The 19,919-nt window shown below is 37.2% G+C and overlaps 1 protein-coding gene across 1 annotated transcript in view; it reads right to left on the bottom strand.

The window, feature by feature from the left end:
- Hpse2 (heparanase 2 (inactive)) overlaps nucleotides 1–19,919 on the bottom strand; it is a 663,188-nt gene that overhangs the window by 165,527 nt on the left and 477,742 nt on the right. Inside the window, exon 7 of the mRNA XM_074078564.1 lies at nucleotides 3,587–3,680. Within this exon, the coding sequence (XP_073934665.1) occupies nucleotides 3,587–3,680 (94 nt within the window). The remainder of the gene's footprint in view (nucleotides 1–3,586; nucleotides 3,681–19,919) is intronic.

Here is a 19,919-nt window from a genome sequence, read left to right as displayed (position 1 = left end):
TTTAGAGACCATTTCTTTTGATGAACAGAAGCTTTTTAGTTTTATGAGGTCCCATTTATCTATGCTATCTCTTAGTTGCTGTGCTGCTGGGGTTTCATTGAGAAAGTTCTTACCTATACCTACTAACTCCAGAGTATTTCCTACTCTTTCTTGTATCAACTTAAGAGTTTGGGGTCTGATATTAAGATCCTTGATCCATTTTGAGTTAATCTTGGTATAGGGTGATATACATGGATCTAGTTTCAGTTTTTTGCAGACTGCTAACCAGTTTTCCCAGCAGTTTTTGTTGAAGAGGCTGCTATTTCTCCATCGTATATTTTTAGCTCCTTTGTCAAAGATAAGTTGCTTATAGTTGTGTGGCTTCATATCTGGATCCTCTATTCTGTTCCACTGGTCTTCATGTCTGTTTTTGTGCCAGTACCATGCTGTTTTTATTATTATTGCTTTGTAATATAGTTTGAAGTCAGGTATTGTGATACCTCCTGCATTGTTCTTTTGACTGAGTATTGCCTTGGCTATTCGTGGCCTCTTGTGTTTCCATATAAATTTAACAGTAGATTTTTCAATCTCTTTGATGAATGTCATTGGAATTTTGATGGGAATTGCATTAAACATGTAGATTACTTTTGGGAGTATAGACATTTTTACTCTGTTGATTCTACCAATCCATGAGCATGGGAGATCTCTCCACTTTCTATAGTCTTCCTCATTCTCTTTCTTCAGAAGTGTATAGTTTTCCTTGTAGAGGTCTTTCACATCTTTTGTTAGGTTTACACCTAGGTATTTGATTTTTTTTGAGGCTATTGTAAATGGAATTGTTTTCATACATTCTTTTTCCGTTTGCTCATTGTTAGTGTATAGAAATGCTAATGATTTTTCTATGTTGATTTTATATCCTGCTACCTTGCTATAGCTATTGATGATGTCTAGAAAAAAGCTGTGATATCTTGAGGAGGCATATGGAAATTGTAAACCTAAGATCCTCACAATTCAGAATGAACTAATCCAGTATGTCTCAAATTGTGATTCTAGGACCATCTGCAGTACCTAAAATCACAAGACTGATGATCATTAAAAATAGAGATCTGTGGGATCCACTCCAGCCATACTAAGTCAGAACACTAGGAATGAGATTGAAAATTAATGAGCATCACTGGTCATTTGATTTTCCTCAAGTCTGAGAACCATCCCCCAAAGAGGTCTTGCTGATAGGACCTGCATGCAATCGCTTAAAATGAAATAGTTTCCCCTTTCTCTTCACACAAGCCAGACCTTACTTGGCTGATTCTAAGTTACGGAGGAATACTGTAAATAGGGCTCAGAATTGTCAATATGCTCAAGACAAGAATTTCACTGAATGAATGTGAACTTTCTCACTCTCTCTGTTTAAATTTTATTTTATCAATTTTTACATTTACTCACATGTATATACATTGCTTGGGCTGCCCCTGCTCTCCTCACTTCTGGGCAGAACCTGTTCTGCCCTCTTATTCTCCAACTTTGTTGAAGAAAAGCATAGGAGGTAATAAGAAAGACAGCGTTTTTGCTAGTTTGAGAAAAAGGATAGCTATACAGAGAGATTCCTAGCATTGCTTCCATGCACATGTATATTGTAACCCACACTGGTTCATCTGTATCAGACCTCTTCACTACTTCCTGGTCACCTTCCCATAGTGGCCTGTCAGTTTAAGATTACTATATTCACTCCTATACAGTGAATTACTATATTCACTCCTATTCCCCCTGTGCGCATTCTCCCCTTTGTGTGTGACCCATGTCTAATAATGTTACTACATTTGTTTTGGGTCTATAATCTGCATTTGAGGAAGAACATGTGATTTTTGGCCTTCTGAGGCTGGCTAATTTTGCTTAAGATGATGGTCTCAAGTTCCATCCATTTACTTGCAAATGACAAGATTTCATTTGTCTTTGTGGCTGAGTAAAATGTGTGTATAAATACCACATTTTCTTAGTCCATTCATCAGTAGTGGGGCATCTTGGCTGTTTCCATACCTTGGCTGTTATGAATAGTGTTGCAGTAAACATGGGTGTGCAGGTGCCTTTGTAATAACCTGAGTTGCATTCCTTTGGGTTTATCCCTAGGAGTGGTATTGCTGGATCATATGTCAGGTCTATGTTTAGTTTTTAAAGAAGCCTCCATATTGTTTCCCAAAGTGGTTGTACTAGCTTACATTCCTACCAGCAGTGTATGAGGGTTCCTTTTTCCCCTGCATCCTTGCCAACATTTGTTATTGGTGGTGTTTTTGATGCTAGCTATTCTAACGGGGTGAGGGGGAATCTTAGTGTGGTTTTGATTTGCATTTCCTTTATGGCCAGGGATGGTGAGCATTTTTTCATGTGTTTTTTGGACATGTGGACTTCTTCCTTAGAAAAAGTTCTGTTTAGTTCTGATGAACTGTTCTCTCTTTGACCCAAAATAAACTCTTTTCCTTACTAAACTCACCATTTAGAAACAATTAAAAGTATGTTATTTAAATAAAGAAACTTTTGAAAACACAGCTCATAGTTGTATTTCATTTTGAGTGGAGGGCAAAGTTGGAGAGATGAAAGAAATTATTTTTTAAAACTTTGATATGTTTTTTGATGTAGAGTTTTATTTCTCATTTTAATTAACTTGTGATAATTGTATATATTTGTAGGGTGTCATGTTAATTTTCAATATTTGTGCAAATGAGGGCAACTGGCATTTTCATCTCTATTATTTATGTTTGGAGACTTTGAGCTCCTCTCCTCTAGCTTTCCATAAAACATGCAATTGGTTATTGTGACTTACAGTCACCCTGCTGTGCTGTAGTACCGCAGAACTTGTTCCTACTATTTAACTATGTTTTGATACCTACTATCCAACTTCTCTCTGTCCCTGATCCTTTCTTCTCTTTCTAGCCGTTAGCAGTTACTATTCTATTCTTTTCTGGTTTGAGATAAACCTTTTTAGCTATCACATATGAGAGGGAACATAGAGCATTTGTCTTTCTGTGTCTGGCTTATTTCATTTAATATAATTTTTCTCAGATTCCATCCATTTTGCCACGAATGGCAGGATTTCACTCTTTTTTATGACTGAATATTCCATTGTGTAAGAAATGTTACACAATTTTTTTTTGTCAATTCATCTATCCATGGACAGATGAGCACCCAGGTAGATTTCATATCTTGGCTATTGCAAAGAATGTTGCCATAATAAGCATAGGCATACAGGTGATTCTTTGACATGCTGATTTCATGAACCTCCACTCCACACTGTTCTTCAAAATGGCCATACTAATTTGCATTCCCAGTGAAGTATGTAAGAGTTCCCTTTTTTCCACATCCCCACGAACATTTGTTAAAATAGAGTTTTTAAGCCTTGATATGTCACATACAAACCCTTCTGAATTTGAAAAACAATAAATAGCAATCATCAGTTGTGAGAAGGATTTCTTGACCATGCCCATCTGAACTGTGCTATTTCATTCTTTTTCTACCCTGGTTCCCACAGCACTGAAGTCCAGCTGGGACTCTGTGACCTTTTCTTTGTTTTACCCCCAAATTCACTCCTCTTCCTCCCCCAGATAATTTTACTCACTTTCTGAATTTTCCTAATCTGGTCAGACAGTGTATCTAACAGGCGAGTTTTCAGGAAGTCCATCACCTTGACCACCCGGCCATCAATGTAGCAACTGGAATAAAAATAAAACAAGAATAAGATAAAACTTTAAGCAGGGGACTACATATATACTTCTCTAGCCAGAGATTAATCTCTCTGTTGCCTGAGGAAACAGCCCAGGGTTCTACCTGGGTTTTTATATCCAGAAAGTTTTTGATCCTGAGTACTTTTCAAACAAATAATATACTTTAGGTCTTCTCTATTTCCATTTCCATTTGTGGGATAGGATTTTTTTCTATGTTTGTCATGTGAAATTCCATTGCTTGCTTGATGGGAACTGACATGAATTCCACAATACAAATTATCCAATGGGGGGAAGGCTTACTTTTTTCTCTTGGGAGAAGTAACTTAGCCCTCATCTTATGCTCATCTTTATCCCTACCTTGGAGTAATAAAGGTGTGTAAGACTTTCAAAGGAAAACTCAAGCATTTAGATAGAGTTCTATACCTTGAAATAAGAAAGTAAACATCAAAGCAAAAATCAGATGTACTGCAGTAAGCGAGTCTCAAATGCTTCTAGTCTTCAGCTTACTCCCTGGAAAATTCCTTATAGTCAAACTTCTTCCACTACCTCTGGGATGGATGAATGAATGAGTGAGTACATGAACAAACAAGTAAATAAATGGTACAAATCAACATCCAAGAGCTCTCTCCTGAAATAGTAAAGAGTTGGTGCTCATTGCTTTTGATTTGGGTCTGGTTTTCATTAGGTAGTCTAGGTGAAATATCAAGTCAAGGTGACACTATGTTGGGAACATTTGACTAAAACAGGCCCATATAGTTTTATGGGGACTTCCTTTGTGAATCACTTATTCTGAAACTTAAGCTGAGACTGGGCTGGGTTTAGGTGATTTTTATTAACCTCCATCTTTGCAAAATTCTGAATTGAATTAATTTTCAAATGCTTATGATTGCTGGGCACCTAGTCTAACCCTCTAAGGTCTCTTTGTTGATGGCTAATATATTTTAATAAAATGTTCACCAATCAGTACATATTATAGAATTCCATGAAAATTCTTTTTAGTGTTAAATGTCTACGTCAACATGCGATGTGTTGGAGTGGTTAGGTTTTTAAAACTTTGTTAACAAGTGCTTGGGTTGAAGGAGGGAAGAAGATGAATCTCACTGACTCAGCCTCCTGTTAGCCCCCCTTACCATCTCAATACATTTCCACAGTTCCAATGTATAAATTACTGTTATGTTGGGAAGACAATGGTTTTGGAGCCTGAGACATCTAAGGTGAAATTTCTGCTCTGGCATTTACATGATCTTGGGCAGTACTTTAGTCTCCACGGACTTCAGTTTTCTTATTCTTAAAAGAAGGATAACAGATCTACTCTTCAGGATTAATTGCAAATTAAGAAGAAAATGATCCTAAAGTGTCTGGCACACAGTTGGTACCTGGCAACTTTAATTCATTTCTAATTCTCAGCTCACAAATATGGGGTGAAAAACAATAGAGGACTGATTAGTGAAATTTTGTATGAGTACAGAATCCTAAAAAAGTGGAAATGCTGACAGAGGGTACATATTTTTAATTTTGCTTATATTAGGGAATAAAATAACGATGGCAATTTACCTCATCCCTGGTAGAGATGCTAGACTCAGATTCAATGAACATTTTTGTATGTGAAACACACAGTGTCAAGCATGTCCGTTACGTTGTGATCTCTTTCAACCTCTTTCTGTAAGTATGTCACTATTAGCACCTCAGAATTTTTTTAAAGTTGACGAGATGTTCCATTACATGAAAGTTAGGCCTATTAGAACAGAGTAGTCAAAGTTAATTTGTGTAATGTTAATCTAACACACATTTGAAGACACAAATACTTGTTGTCATATTATACGAAGTATATGACAAACAATGCCCAGTAATCATTCTCTTATTAATTAATCAAACATATTATAGTTTCCTTTTTCTCTTTGTTAGTTCCCCAGTAACTATATCAAAGACCACTGTTTAATGGAAATACAATAGATGGGGTGAACTTGTTCAAAATATACTGTACACATGTATGGAATTATCACAATTAAATCTCGTATTTTTAATATATGCTGATTTAAAAATAAGATAAAATTAAAAAATAAAGACCAGTGTTTATAATGTTTGCTGGCAACACATAAAACTTAAAGCTTCTTAAGATAAAGATGGCAGATGTAATTTTTCAGTGTGTAGAATTCCCTGTGAACTATCCACCCAACTTATGACTCAGGGTTGAAGAACACGCTTTCCCTCCTTTCTTTTGTCTCTTAAGTTATAGAGAACCTGGAGCTAAAAAGCCCTGGTTCAATGTTTTGCCTCTTACTACCCATGTGATACTGGATTTCCTTTACTTTAATCCCATCTTTAAGACAGTATTTTTTAAAAATTCGAAATGATAGCCTGCAAATAAGGAAAAGTGGTGGCTATAGCACGTGGCACATAAAAAGTACTCAATAGCTAAATCTACTCTGTCAGATTACTTAAAGACCTAAGGTAGCAGGAACTTGGAGTGAAAGGCTATGGGATAGGGTGGGCAGGGGTAGGTTCTGACCAGAGGAGAGCACATTTATTCACTACAGGATTTGAAGGAGGGAAGTACAGAGCACCAAGACTAAATTCTGAATTTCCAGCAGGTAGAAGGCAGAGGAAGTCTGCTCCCTGTTACTGTCTACTCAGTTACTAACATTCATTTTTTCTGGCCCCAGAAATAGTCCATTTCCTCTTTCATGTGACATATGGGAGAGAAACTCCAATAGAAACTCTGGCCTATGCTTTTTAGAGCCTATTCTTTTTGTTGTTGTTGTTGTTGTGTTGGGTAGGGTACATTGTGGCATTTACAACAGTTCTTACAATATATCATACTTGAATTCCCCCTTCCTCCATTCTCCTTCATTCCCCCTCCCCTCATTCCTGGAATAGTCTCAACCGATACCATTTTTCCATTTACATATATGTGTAAACAGTATTTGCACCATATTCACCCTCCTTCACCATTTCCCCACCTCCCCCCTCTCCCATTGGTAGAGCTTATTTCATTTTTAACTTAACAAGCTGGATTCAATTACTCTTAGTTGATCTTGGGCTATTTTTGAAGGCTGTGAATTGGATTGGAGGAAGAAGAGATACAGGCAGGGAAAGTAGTGGGTAAAGTTATCCTAATAGTACAGGTAAGAGTGATCTGGGTCTAAGTAAAGGAGGGCACAAAAGAAGTAAATGTGAGAGACTGAAGGAAGAGCTCATAAAACTTCTGTGAATGGGAATGAATGATGACCATAAACTTAAAGGGAGAGAATGTTTTAGAGGACACTGGTGCCAAGAACACTTAGGCTGGTGAGACTGAGGTGCAGATTTTCAAGGAGATGAAGGATTCAGTTTGATATATCAAACATATAATATATATATATATATATATATATATATATATATATATATATATATCTTCAAGGAGGAAATATAAGATAGGTAGTTGGTGATATGAGAAGGAGTTAAAGAGAAAAATCAAGATGGATAATGATGACCTAGGGATCTTCAGCTTATGAGTAATGGATGAAGCCATGGCTATAGATGAGTTCTCTAATCAAATAAGGGAAGTTCACAGAGATGTGAGGGACCCTTTAAAATCCTTCTCAAATGTGGCTCTGGCACTGCCTCCATTTTTGACCCAGCTGAGGATCCCATCCTACCCTTGCCTGACCACCACACCATTGTTCTAACAACCTCAGTTGGAGTCCAATTCACATTTGGGTGTCAAAGAATGAATTTCTGTATTATCCTGAGAAGTTTCACCAACTTTCATTTGCAACCTCAAACTCACGTTTACTTTATATTATGGAAACAGGAATTTTGGTCATCAGAATTTGGCATCACTTTTAAGAAGGGCTCATTTAACCATACGGTATGAGTCTGTTAAATCCTAAGCCTCTTTCTTGAATACTCTTGGACAATAAGCTTGCTGCACTTACCCTTTGTAAATGTGAAGCTTCTAAGAAAACATTCTGCACTGATGATCTGTGGCTATTTGAAAAATTCCTTCCTATTACTGAGTTTAGGGTCTGATAGGGCTTCTCTGTAGTGATGGGCCCAATAGATCAAGTAGATTTGGGCATGAAGGATGTGAAGCAGTCTGTGGTGACCATTTGACAACAATAAATTGCTAAACATGACAATGATGGTGATATTTTTGGGGGAGATGTGGATTACTTGGAATTGAAACCAGGCCTTCCTTGTGCATGCTGGGTGTGCTCTACCATTCAGCTACACCTCCAGTGATGGTGACTGCTTAACAGAGCCTGGATAAAAGGAAGTAGGACTAGATTCCAAATGATTGTTCAGTGATCTGGGGGCAATTCTCCTTTACTGACCTTCTCACTGGAAAGTTAAGGATGATTCTGTGCTACTCACCAGTCCCCACAAGTTAATTAATTTAGTAATGGCTAAATAAATCAAACTCTGAAGGCCAAATAAATCAAAAGAAAAGAAAGAAAGTAGGGTGGGAGGTGGAAGGAAATTAATCAATTAGAGTTGCTCTAGCAACTTCTACATAAACCCTAGAAGAATGGTTTTAGAATCACTTAGACAGACATTTTCAAGCAAACCTTAGTCTTCCTCCAAGCTTTCTTCAAACTTCACCATTTCCTAGAATCATATCACAAGCGACAAAAGGGCTCATCCACAAGCTGAAGTCGAGAAAGGCTCTGCTGTAATAATCTTTTTTTTTTTTTTTGTAATTATTACAAATGAAATGAGATTGAAACCTTTAAGCATGGTTAAAAATAGTTTGTCTTGCTCAATGACAGCAGCCATCATTCTCTCTCCCAGAGAGACTGGCAGTTCAAGCATATACATCAGGAAGGTGGCAAAGATGGCCGAGCATACAAAGTAAATGAAACCATTTATCAGTTTATTCATCAACTTTCTTGTCTACCTGAGTTTAAAATTTTATTCACGGTATAGTATACTTCATTTAATTTTGTTTAAAATGTTGCCTTTATTTTGTTTTAAAAGAAATAAATACTCATTGTAGACAAATTAAAAAATGAACACAAAATTGAACTATAGGATGAAAAATCACCTACAAAATCAGCACTTAAGAGAGCCCCACTGTTAACATTTTGCTGTATATCCTTCCAGAGTTTTTCATCATTAGTACACATAAAATTTCCTATAATTAGCTATTTAAAATCTATTCCAGATCCTATTCTACTGGCATATAAACTTAAAACTTCTCCATCTGAGACATCCAAGCCCATCTCACAGAGATGCTGGTGGAACACTAGAGACTCCAGGTCAAAGCATCTTATTCTATTTTAATTCCATTCTGGACATTTAGCCATTCAGGCTTTAATCCCAGTGCTATCCCACGCACCAGCCCCTTCTCTAAGCCTCTAGATTCAGTCTTTAAGATTGTGCTACAATTATGCTCATTAGCCTCTTAAAACATTTAACGAGGAGAGGTTGTTGGCTCCAGGGGCAGCTGGTTTTGTTTACCTGGCCTTTTACTTTAAGAGGAAAAACCTTTGCCCCTTATTATCTGACCCCTTCTTTTATTTCGGGTAATTGCATTAGTGCTTGCTTCCCAATGCTCAGGAATTTCCGGACCTATTTTGCTGCCTGCTGCTTTCAAGGAGGAGGGGCAGTCTGCTCAGAATTCTAACACCCAGCCTTCTGAGTAGGCTGGTAATTCCATAAAATCTGGGCCTTCCCCACTGAAGGGGAGAAGCTTGGATAATCATTAGAACAACACTGTTGACCTATAAAACCTATTCTGACACCTTAAAGCCAAACCCTGGAGAAGGCTGACTGGAGATTCTATGAAGCTGTGTAAATTGCACTTGCCCCTCCTCCTCTGGCCCTCACTCTAGGCTCCTGCTGAGCACAGTCCTCATCACACTTGCAGTGGGCTTTGCATCTGAGGCTATACTAGTCTATCATCTTTTGCAGTGGGTCAACCTTCCCATCTTCTGTTCAGATCTTGTGGGAAGGAAAGCTGAAGTGAACACCATTACAAAGAAAGATCCTGGACAGTAACAGGATCTTAAACTGGTTTTGTAATACTGGTTTTCTTAAACTGATTTGTGTAAACCCATGCAGGAGTCATCCAATAAACCAAGTCTTGTATGTAGTTCAGGAATTTGACAGAGTTTGTAGCCTGAAAAAATGTTCCACAAAAGTAGTACAAGTAGAGGTCAGAGTTATGTATATCCCACAGGCAAATAATGGGTGCTCAAATACATTTAATGAAAAAATGAATGCCTGTATAATTTAACCCACAATGAGCCAAAGGAATGGCTTTGAGACCAAGTATCTCACTGTGCTGAGGACCCCACCTCTCATCTCTCTCTCCTAACTCCTTGTATGCTTTGGGTTCTGAGCCTCAAGCCCAGACCATTTCCCCCATGAACCAAAAGCTGTGTGTGGAGAGGCACTGTGTCTTGTGTATTGGCAAAGGCTCAAACAGTTGGATCTTGATCCCAGCAGGGCTCTACAGGAAGCTGGGAAAGGAAAGGGTGGGAAAGTCCTGTTCTCCCCACCAGCAGGATGCGCTCTGAGGAGTGCACCTCTGACAATTTTCAGAGGAGTAGTAAGTGATGGTACCAGAATCAAGGGCAGTAGCAGATCTGTGTGTTTTGGGTCTGAAACTTGCACAATTTGAGAGACCCTCTTTAAGGATAGCTCATATGTGCAAAACACAAAATTAGGCTCAAAAGTAAATATTTATATAGCATAACAAAATAAATCACAACAAAATCTCAGAAACTTAGAGAATCAAGTCTTTCTTTTTTTCCTCTGAGAGCTCATTAGGTAATTTACCAGAAATGCTTCCTGATAGCTACCTGCCCCCTACCTGCTTACATCCTAAACTGTCACATCCAGCAGCACCCAGGGGAATCAATACCAGAGAGGGTCTGAAGCTGGATTCCTTGGCTTCCTGTTAAACCTAACTGTGGGGGAGGGGCATCAGTAACAGGAATGGTAGGGCCTAAGTTGCCAGAACCCAACTATTTATCTGCAGAATTTTAAAAAAATTTAGCATTTGTAAATTGGTAGTTGCTTATACAATGACCATATCCTTCCTCTGGCCTCTTTTCATTGTCATTGTTTGTAGTAGTGTATCAACAATTTAACTATAATGAAGTTAGTGCACCACTAACAGGAGCACACATTAAGGAGTAGAAGTGAGGAATCTTCTATGTATTAAGTTCCTTCTTATTTGCTATTTTACATGTAGTGTCATTTAATCCTCGTGAATACTCCCTGTTTTGCAGATCAGAAACTATGACCCATAGAGACTTGAGTAGGAAATCAGAGATTATGTAGGTACTAGGTACCAGACATCAGAAACCCTGTCCTCTGTACTCTGATCTGCCAAGCTTCTGAGCTATGGAACATTGTGCTCACTTTGTGTGTAATTAAGTTTAATTGCTTTTCAACTGCCTTTAGTCTTGCCTATTTCAACTATCTTGACTTTTAAACAATAATGAACTAACTCAAATTTCTCAAGAAAGCAAAATAATTACAAGACAAAAGCAAAACTGAAACGATAACAAAAGCAAAAATGAGGGAAGATAAGTAGAGGCATGGAGGTGGAATAACTACTCTTTTCTTTGCAAATATGTTTTCCAAAGTATTTTTAGTTATTGTTACATGAAGGAAAAGGGTCAAATATGTTTAGGAAATGCTGGGTTAAACCAAATTAAGTAGTACTTTCTGTTCTAGCCATGATAGAATAGATAGTATCAGAATTACCTGTGTGTCACAGCAATTAGAAATTCAAGACAAAATACATAAAACAACTATTTGCAGGAATTATGCAGCAACCAACTCAGGCTGTGATTACTAAGAGAGGGAGGCACATGAGGTGAGCCCTACATTCACCTAGGCTTACTCCCTTGGATAGGGTGGAGATAGTTTACTGACTGTCAAACATTTGTGCTTCCTTTCCTTAGTGAAGAACTGTTGTCAGGAAACAGCTACCCAGCCAGAACCTATATTTCTCTGTCCCTCTCACATGAGGGACCCATGCCAAAGCAATGTGAGCCTAGTTCATGTGTCACGTCAGGGTTGAAGTGACTGCAGATTTGTGTGACGTCTGAGTAGAAATTAAGAAGCTTTATCTTTTTTCTAGTATCTTTCTGCATTTTGCCAAAGGAACCATGAGAAGGAGAAGCCACAAGACGTTAAATCCTTGGATCTTGGAACGGCCACTTACAAGGTCCTCTCCAGGCACATCGACATTGAACTGTCTTATTAGTGAGAAGCAAACTTCCACTTTAGGCCACAGAAATTTGGGAATATATTTGTAAAAATGATTATTGTCCTATTAAATAGTAAGCATTCATTACAACAAAATTCTATTCACCAACAGTTTATAAAAAAAAATAGAGGTTTTTCCTTTGAGAAAACATGGTATTTGGTGTGAATATTTTAAAAATTTAACCTGGAGAACTTGCTGATAAGTCTAGTTTGAATGAATGAGTGTCTCTCAGAGATCGTCTGAATAACAGCATTCATTCTAATACCATGCTTACTTCTCTATGTCTAGACACACTGAGCATCAGGTAAAAACAGAGACCGAGGTGATTACTAAGGTCCATAGAGGACATGCAACCTAGAATGCTGGAAGGAAGGTCAATTAATAAAAGTCACATATCTGTAGGTGGCAGCTTTTTGACATCTAATATTCTCCAGAAGGCTTTTAGAGACCTCAGTTCTCACTCTGAGGACAGCACATAGTTTGAGGTAGATTTATTGAGGTATTGTCACTGAGGGCATGAAATCACATGTCCTAACTTGCATGGGTCATAGATGAAGGAAAACCAGTGGTTCAACACTGTCCTTCATGACAGAGTTAATTACAGATACCCAGCGTTCATAAAGGCATGTAGACTCACCAACAGCTCATATCTTTTATTATTATTATTTTTTGAGACAGGGTCTTAATATGCAGTAAAGCTGGCCTTGACCTTAGTATCCTCCTGTATCTGGAGGATTACAGGTGTGCACCACCATGTCTGAGTTGTACCTGATTTACTCTCAGAAAATTCAATGTCACAGAGCTTTAACTTTTTTTTTTTTTTATTTACTTATTTATTTATTCATATGTGCATACAATGTTTGGGTCATTTCTCCCCCCTTCCCCCCCATCCTCTCCCTTACCCCACGCCCCTGTTCCCTCCCTTATCCCACCCCACGCTCCCTACCTTACCCCCCATCCCCTCCCTCTCCCCCCCACCCCCTTGCTACGGCAGAAACTATTTTGCCCTTATCTCTAATTTTGTTGAAGAGAGAGTATAAGCAATAATAGGAAGGAACAAGGGTTTTTGCTGGTTGAGATAAGAATAGCTATACAGGGAGTGGACTTGCATTGATTTCCTGTGCGTGTGTGTTACTTCTAGGTTAATTCTTCTTGATCTAACCTTTTCTCTAGTTTCTGGTCCCCTTCTCCTATTGGCCTCAGTTGCTTTAAGGTATCTGCTTTAGTGTCTCTGCATTGAGAGCAACAAATGTTATCTAGTTTTTTTAGGTGTCTTACCTATCCTCACACCTCGCTTGTGTGCTCTCCTTTTTCTTGTGATCAAAGTCCAATCCCCTTGTTGTGTTTGATCTAATGTCCGCATATGAGGGAGAACATATGATTTTTGGTCTTTTGGGTCAGGCTAACCTCACTCAGAATGATGTTCTCCAATTCCATCCATTTACCAGTGAATGATAACATTTCGTTCTTCTTCATGGCTGCATAAAATTCCATGGTGTATAAATACCACATTTTCTTAATCCATTCATCAGTGGTGGGGCATCTTGACTGTTTCCATAACTTGGCTATTGTGAATTGTGCTGCAATAAACATGGGTGTGCAGGTGCCTCTGGAATAACCTGTGTCACATTCTTTTGCGTATATCCCCAAGAGTGGTACTGCTGGATCATATGGTAGATCAATGTTTAGCTTTTTAAGTAGCCTCCAAATTTTTTTCCAGAGTGGTTGTACTAGTTTACATTCCCACCAGCAGTGTAAGAGGGTTCCTTTTTCCCTGTATCCTTGCCAATACCTCTTGTTAGTGGTGTTGTTAATGATGGTTATTCTAACAGGGGTGAGGTGGAATCTTAGTGTGGTTTTAATTTACATTTCCTCTATTGCTAGAGATGGTGAGCATTTTTTCATGTGTTTTTTGGCCATTTGAATTTCTTCTTTTGAGAAAGTTCTGTTTAGTTCACTTGCCCATTTCTTTATTGGTTCATTAGTTTTGGGAGAATTTAGTTTTTTAAGTTCCCTATATATTCTGGTTATCAGTCCTTTGTCTGATGTGTAGCTGGCAAATATTCTCTCCCACTCTGTGGGTGGTCTCTTCAGTTTAGAGACCATTTCTTTTGTTGAGCAGAAGCTTTTTAGTTTTATGAGGTCCCATTTATCTATGCTATTTCTTAGTTGCTGTGCTCTGGGATTCCATTGAGAAAGTTCTTGCCTATACCTATTAATTCCAGAGTATTTCCTACTCTTTCCTGTACTAACTTTAGAGTCTGTGGTCTGATATTAAGATCCTTGATCCATTTTGAGTTAATATTGGTATAGGGTGATATACATGGATCTAGTTTCAGTTTTTTGCAGACTGCTAACCCGTTTTCCCAGCAGTTTTTGTTGAAGAGGCTGTCTTTTCTCCATCGTATGTTTTTAGCGCCTTTGTCAAAGACAAGTTGGTTATAGTTGTGTGGCTTCATATCTGGGTCCTCTATTCTGTTCCGCTGGTCTTCATGTCTGTTTTTGTGCCAGTACCATGCTGTTTTTATTGTTATTGCTTTGTAATATAGTTTGAAGTCAGGTATTGTGATACCTCCAGCATTGTTCTTTTGACTGAGTATTGCCTTGGCTATTAGTGGCCTCTGGTGTTTCCATATAAATTTCATGGTAGATTTTTCAATCTCTTTAATGAATGTCATTGGAATTTTGATGGGAATTGCATTAAACATGTAGATTGCTTTTGGGAGTATAGACATTTTTACTATGTTGATTCTACCAATCCATGAGCATGGGAGATCTCTCCACTTTCTATAGTCTTCCTCAATCTCTTTCTTCAGAAGTTTATAGTTTTCCTTGTAGAGGTCATTCACATCCTTTGTTAAGTTTACACCTAGATATTTGATTTTTTTTGAGGCTATTGTAAATGGAATTGTTTTCATATATTCTTTCTCAGTTTGTTCATTGTTAGTGTATAGAAATGCTAATGATTTTTCTATGTTGATTTTATATCCTGCTACCTTGCTATAGCTATTGCTGGTGTCTAGGAGCTTTTGAGTAGAGTTTTTTGGGTCTTTAAGGTATAGGATCATATTGTCTGCAAGTAGGGATATTTTGACAGTTTCTTTACCTATTTGTATTCCTTTTATTCCTTCTTCTTGCCTAATTGCTCTGGCTAGGAATTCCAGTACTATGTTGAATGAGCTTTAACTTCTTAAAGGATGTTCACTGTGTGGAATATTGCACCCAAAGAAAATCTTATATCAATATTATAATTTTCATGACAATTACCACTTCTCTGTTTAAAAAGAACACCTATCTCTGACCATATAAAGTCTTTTAAAGAGATTATTTTCTATGAATGTAAACATAGGTATATACATGCATGTGTATATGTGTGTTAACAGAGATAAAAAAAGACTGACAGGGAGAGAGATATCCATCTGCAAGTTAGATTTCAAGACAATGGTAAATATAAAGTTGTTTTTTGTGTCGTATAGAATGTGAATTCACTCTCCTCTCAAAAGGAAACTATTTTGGGTAGGATATTTAAAATTTTAGAATTTGCCTTTTTGTTTAATTCAATTTGAGAATTATAAATACTTTCAAATAAAATGATAATTTTCTTTCACCTAGATTATTTTAATTGATGTATTCTTTTGATTTACGATTTAAAATAGAATAACCTGAATATTCTATAATAAAAATACTTATTTTAAAATTTTAACAAAATAAAAAGTACAAAGAATTTAAGAATCATAGCAAATCCCAGTGTGCTACTTTTATTCAGTAAAATCATGCCAGGCAGTCCTGTATGAATAAATACATATATATATCTACATATGCACATTTATATACATAATGAAAATATATATAATAATTTTAGAGCAATGTTATCGCCCTATAAGCTACATTAAGATAGATCAAATCTAATGGTATTTGAATGTGATAGATGTTAAATAAGTAATTGATGAATATCAGACATAAGTTCCTTCAAATGTTTTTTATGAAAAAATTTAAAGGATGGAGTCACTAGCATCTGCTTTAATTCTTCCAACTTCAGACCATATTTACCAACTCCTTCTTGTAAAGTTGGTGGTTTTATTCCTTGTTCCCTACAACACAGACAACCACATTAGTTGGTGTGGTTTTTACTTCAACTATCAAACATAATTTTGAAAACTCAAGAGAAGTAGGTCATTGTATTTGCCCATCTTTTACTTTTCCTTCCACCAGATATTCAAGTTTCCTTCTTTTTATCATTTTGTTTCCTTTGAGAAAACTGTCAGCCACTCTTTTAGGTAGGTTTTCTGTTAACAAATTCTCTTAGCTTTCCTTCACCTCAAAAGTTTTGCTTTCCTCTTCATTGCTGTAGGATGTTTTCACTGGACACAGAATTCTGGATGGATAACTTTTTTTCCCAAAAGCACCTAAAAAACTGTTGTGCCACTCTCTTCCTGTCTCCATGGTTTCTGATGCAAAAAATGTGCCTTTATTTGAACTGTTTTTACCTATCGGTATAGTGGCATTTTCTCTCACAGCTTTCACGATTTTCCTTTGTCTTTAGTTTTCACAAGTTTGATATGGATTTCACAAGTTTTCACATGTGCCTTAGGATGAATTTGTTTGAGTTTATCTGTTTGAGATTTGTTCAGCTTCTTGAATTTGTAAGTTTATATTGCTTGCTAAACGTGGAAAATTTCAGCCATTATTTCTTACTTCTTCTGTGTAGATTGATTTTGGCAGTATTGGGGGTAGAGCTCTGGATTTTGTGCCCTTGCTTGGCAATTGTTCTACCAATTGAGCCATCCCCTAGCCCTTTTTGCTTTAGTTTATTTTAGATAGGGCCTCAGTGTGTTTTGCCTGAATAGTCTGGAATCAAGATCTTTCCTCTTGCTACCTCCTGAGATGACCCAAATTTCAGCCAGTATTTCTTAGTACATTTTTTTTTCAGTTTTGCTTATTTCTCTTTCCTGAGATTCCAATAATACAAATGTTAGCTCTTTTGTTTAAATCTTATAGTGCCCTGAGATTTTCTATTTATTTTCTCAGTTTCTGTTCAGATGTCAATGTTGCCAGTCTATTTGCTCAGATGGCTAATTTCTATTACTTAATCTTCAGTTTCACTGACTTCCCTCCTCCGCCCCATTTTCTCCAGTCTGCTGGGAGTTCCTCCACTGAGTTTCCTCTTTCAGTTTTCTTATTTTTCATTACAAAATTTCTATTTAGTGCTTCTTTATATTTTTTATTTCTTTGTGAGACTTCCTACTTCTTTGCCGAGTTTTCCTGTTTTTTTCATTTATTTCATGAGTATTTGTAATTGCTCAGTGAAACATTTTATAGTGACTGTTTTAAAATCCTTAGATAATTCAAACACATTTATTATTTCAATATTATCATTTGTTGATTGTCTTTTCTCACTTAAGTTGATATTTTCTGATTCTTAGTATGACAAATGATTTTTAGATGATATCTGGACAGTTTGGGTATTGTGTTACCAGACTCTAGATCTGTTAAAATCTTCTGTTTCAAATGCCTTATCTGACACCATGCTGGCAGGAGAAGGGGAGACACACCCTCATGACTGCTGGGTCTGAGAAGTCAAGTTCCCATCTTGTCCTCCACTGACACTCAAGGATTAGGGGACCACATTAGTTAAGGCAGGCATGGAAATTCCTGCTCCCCACTGGGCTTCCACTGATAGCACCTTAACTGTGTGGGGCAGGAGTTCCTTGCTACTGCTCCCCACCTGGCCTTACTGTCATGAGGGTGGGAGGCAAGGAGTGGCCTCATTATCCCTGGGTGATAGTGAAAGTACTGATTCTCCATTAGGCCTCTTCTGACACCATCCCAGTGTGGAGGGGAAGAGGCACTTTATTACCATCAGCTGGGAGTGGGAACCCAGGCTCCCCACCTGGTTTTCTCTGATGCTGACTGGGGAATATGGGGAGTCTTTGTTGCTACCTTGCAGGAATAAAAATCTCAGTACTTCCCATCAGCCTTCACTGATACTATCCTGGCAGGGACACAGAAGTAACTTATTGCAGCCTGGTGAGGGTGGAAATTGAGGCCCCCTGCTTAGTCTTTGCTGATGGGGGGTGGGGTTGGAGTCGGACCTCAGTTTTTTTTTTGTCTGGTGTTTGACTGGAGTAGTGCAGGTATTGTCTAAAAGTTTTCTGTTTTGCTTGGTTGCCTTTGTCCTTTGGAAAGGACCAGGCCTTTGTTGGGGTTATTTTTTTCTGTGCTCCTGTGTAGCCAGCTTCTCTATCACCAAATCTGGGATATATGAGACTAAACAACAAACCTGAGACCATGAAACTTGCTACCATGTTGTTTCCTGGGTTCTCTCCATCTTTCGGAATCCTTTTCAGTTTGTCTTATATGTAACATCCAGGACTCCATGTACTACTTACTCAGAGGAATAGGGAAAAATGCTTGTAGTATATTTTTCCTAAAACCAAATTTTATTTTAAACTTTAACCAGAGCAATTTTAATCTTTAAATACAGAAATACTTAAATCCATTTTATATTTACCACCAATCATTTACTACCGTTTACCCCTCATGATTCCTTTTCTGATTCATGTTTTGGCTGGCTGCATCATCTTTAAGTAAATTTTTCAACAAAGCCTAGTGCATACTTAAATTCTTCCTAAGCTTTTATATGGTCGATAACTTCTGATGCTTCTGTACATGAAAGTCAAATGTATATAACTAGCTGAAACAATAGTCATTTATAATAAATGAGGGAGCTTAATATATCAGATTTTCAAGCATAATATTCATGAGTACAGTAAAGGATATAAGTACATTTGTGCAGAAGACAGCTAGTTTTGATTGCTTAGAAGAAATGCTTAGACATTGTCATGCTGCTAGAAACAATGAAATTCCCTCTTAAGTAGGGAAGTTAAGGATAAAGCTAATGATGAACTATAAAACTAAGTTAACATTGATGGAATGCCTAGTGTGTGTCACGAATCATAAAATCTGCACATAATATATTACGAGACAATCATTTGTTCAATATACACTTATGGAGTATCTAACTACATGCCAGGTATGTCCTGGATTCTAGGTAGCATCTGTTAGTGTGTATGTCTTAAATACAGAGAAACTGATTCTCAGAGAAGTTAAATACCTTGCTAGGAAATGCCAGAGGGCAATATTTAATTCAGTTCTGTATGACGCTTACTCATAACATAAACTGCCTTTCTAGCTGGGTAAATGTAGCAACCTGTATCAGTACAAGGGCATAAAGTTTAAATTTCTTTGGGCTAATGCTCAGAATTTATATTATTTGTAACTGATAGATGATTCAATTAGATTTATGTAGTTAATAGGAATTTGAATGTCATAATTTCAAGGTAAAATTTCACATGTCCCTCCAGAGTCGACCATTTCATTACCATCTTTAAAGAAATTTTCAAAGGATTTCAAAGAATGGTATTCTAAAGCATCCTATTCTTTTCCTCCAGTACCCTACAAATTCTCTCAGAGTTAGTGAACCACAAAAGGCCCAGGAATCAGAGAAATCATCAGCATATTGTTTTCTCTGTGGTTAAGGAAAAATTTTGTTTGAACACAAACAGAAAGCAAGCTGGCTGCTATCATTTCACAGTACTTTAGGAAGAAGAGTAGCCCTTCCCTTTAAAGAATTATTTGTAGTTTTCAAAGTTACTCAAAGACATAAACAAAATACAAAGAAATCCAGTCTCTTTTTTCCCTTGAGAGAGAAAATGAATCGTTTACTTCCTAAACAAAACAGGTAAAACTTCATTTAATATATTGCAGGTAGATTTTGGATAAGTAGAAGGAAGTATATAGAGAAAACAAGAAGGAAATGAAATAGAGTATAAAAAAGTTAGGGCCGGATGAGAAGAGAAATATCAAAACTGTACTTTGGTGATTTTTTTTTGTTCTCCCCAAACCCAACTCACCCTCCTTGCCTCTGTTTTTTTTACATCTGTGCAGTGCACTAAGTCTTATCATCCAAAAACTACCCACAAAACACTCTTCCAGATATCACCTTCTTCCCATCC

Source organism: Castor canadensis, chromosome 7, assembly GCF_047511655.1.
Source record: "Castor canadensis chromosome 7, mCasCan1.hap1v2, whole genome shotgun sequence".
NCBI classification, from domain to species: domain Eukaryota; kingdom Metazoa; phylum Chordata; class Mammalia; order Rodentia; family Castoridae; genus Castor; species Castor canadensis.
The sequence above is the reverse complement of the archived record's forward strand: the minus strand, read 5'-3'. Positions and strand labels throughout refer to the sequence as shown.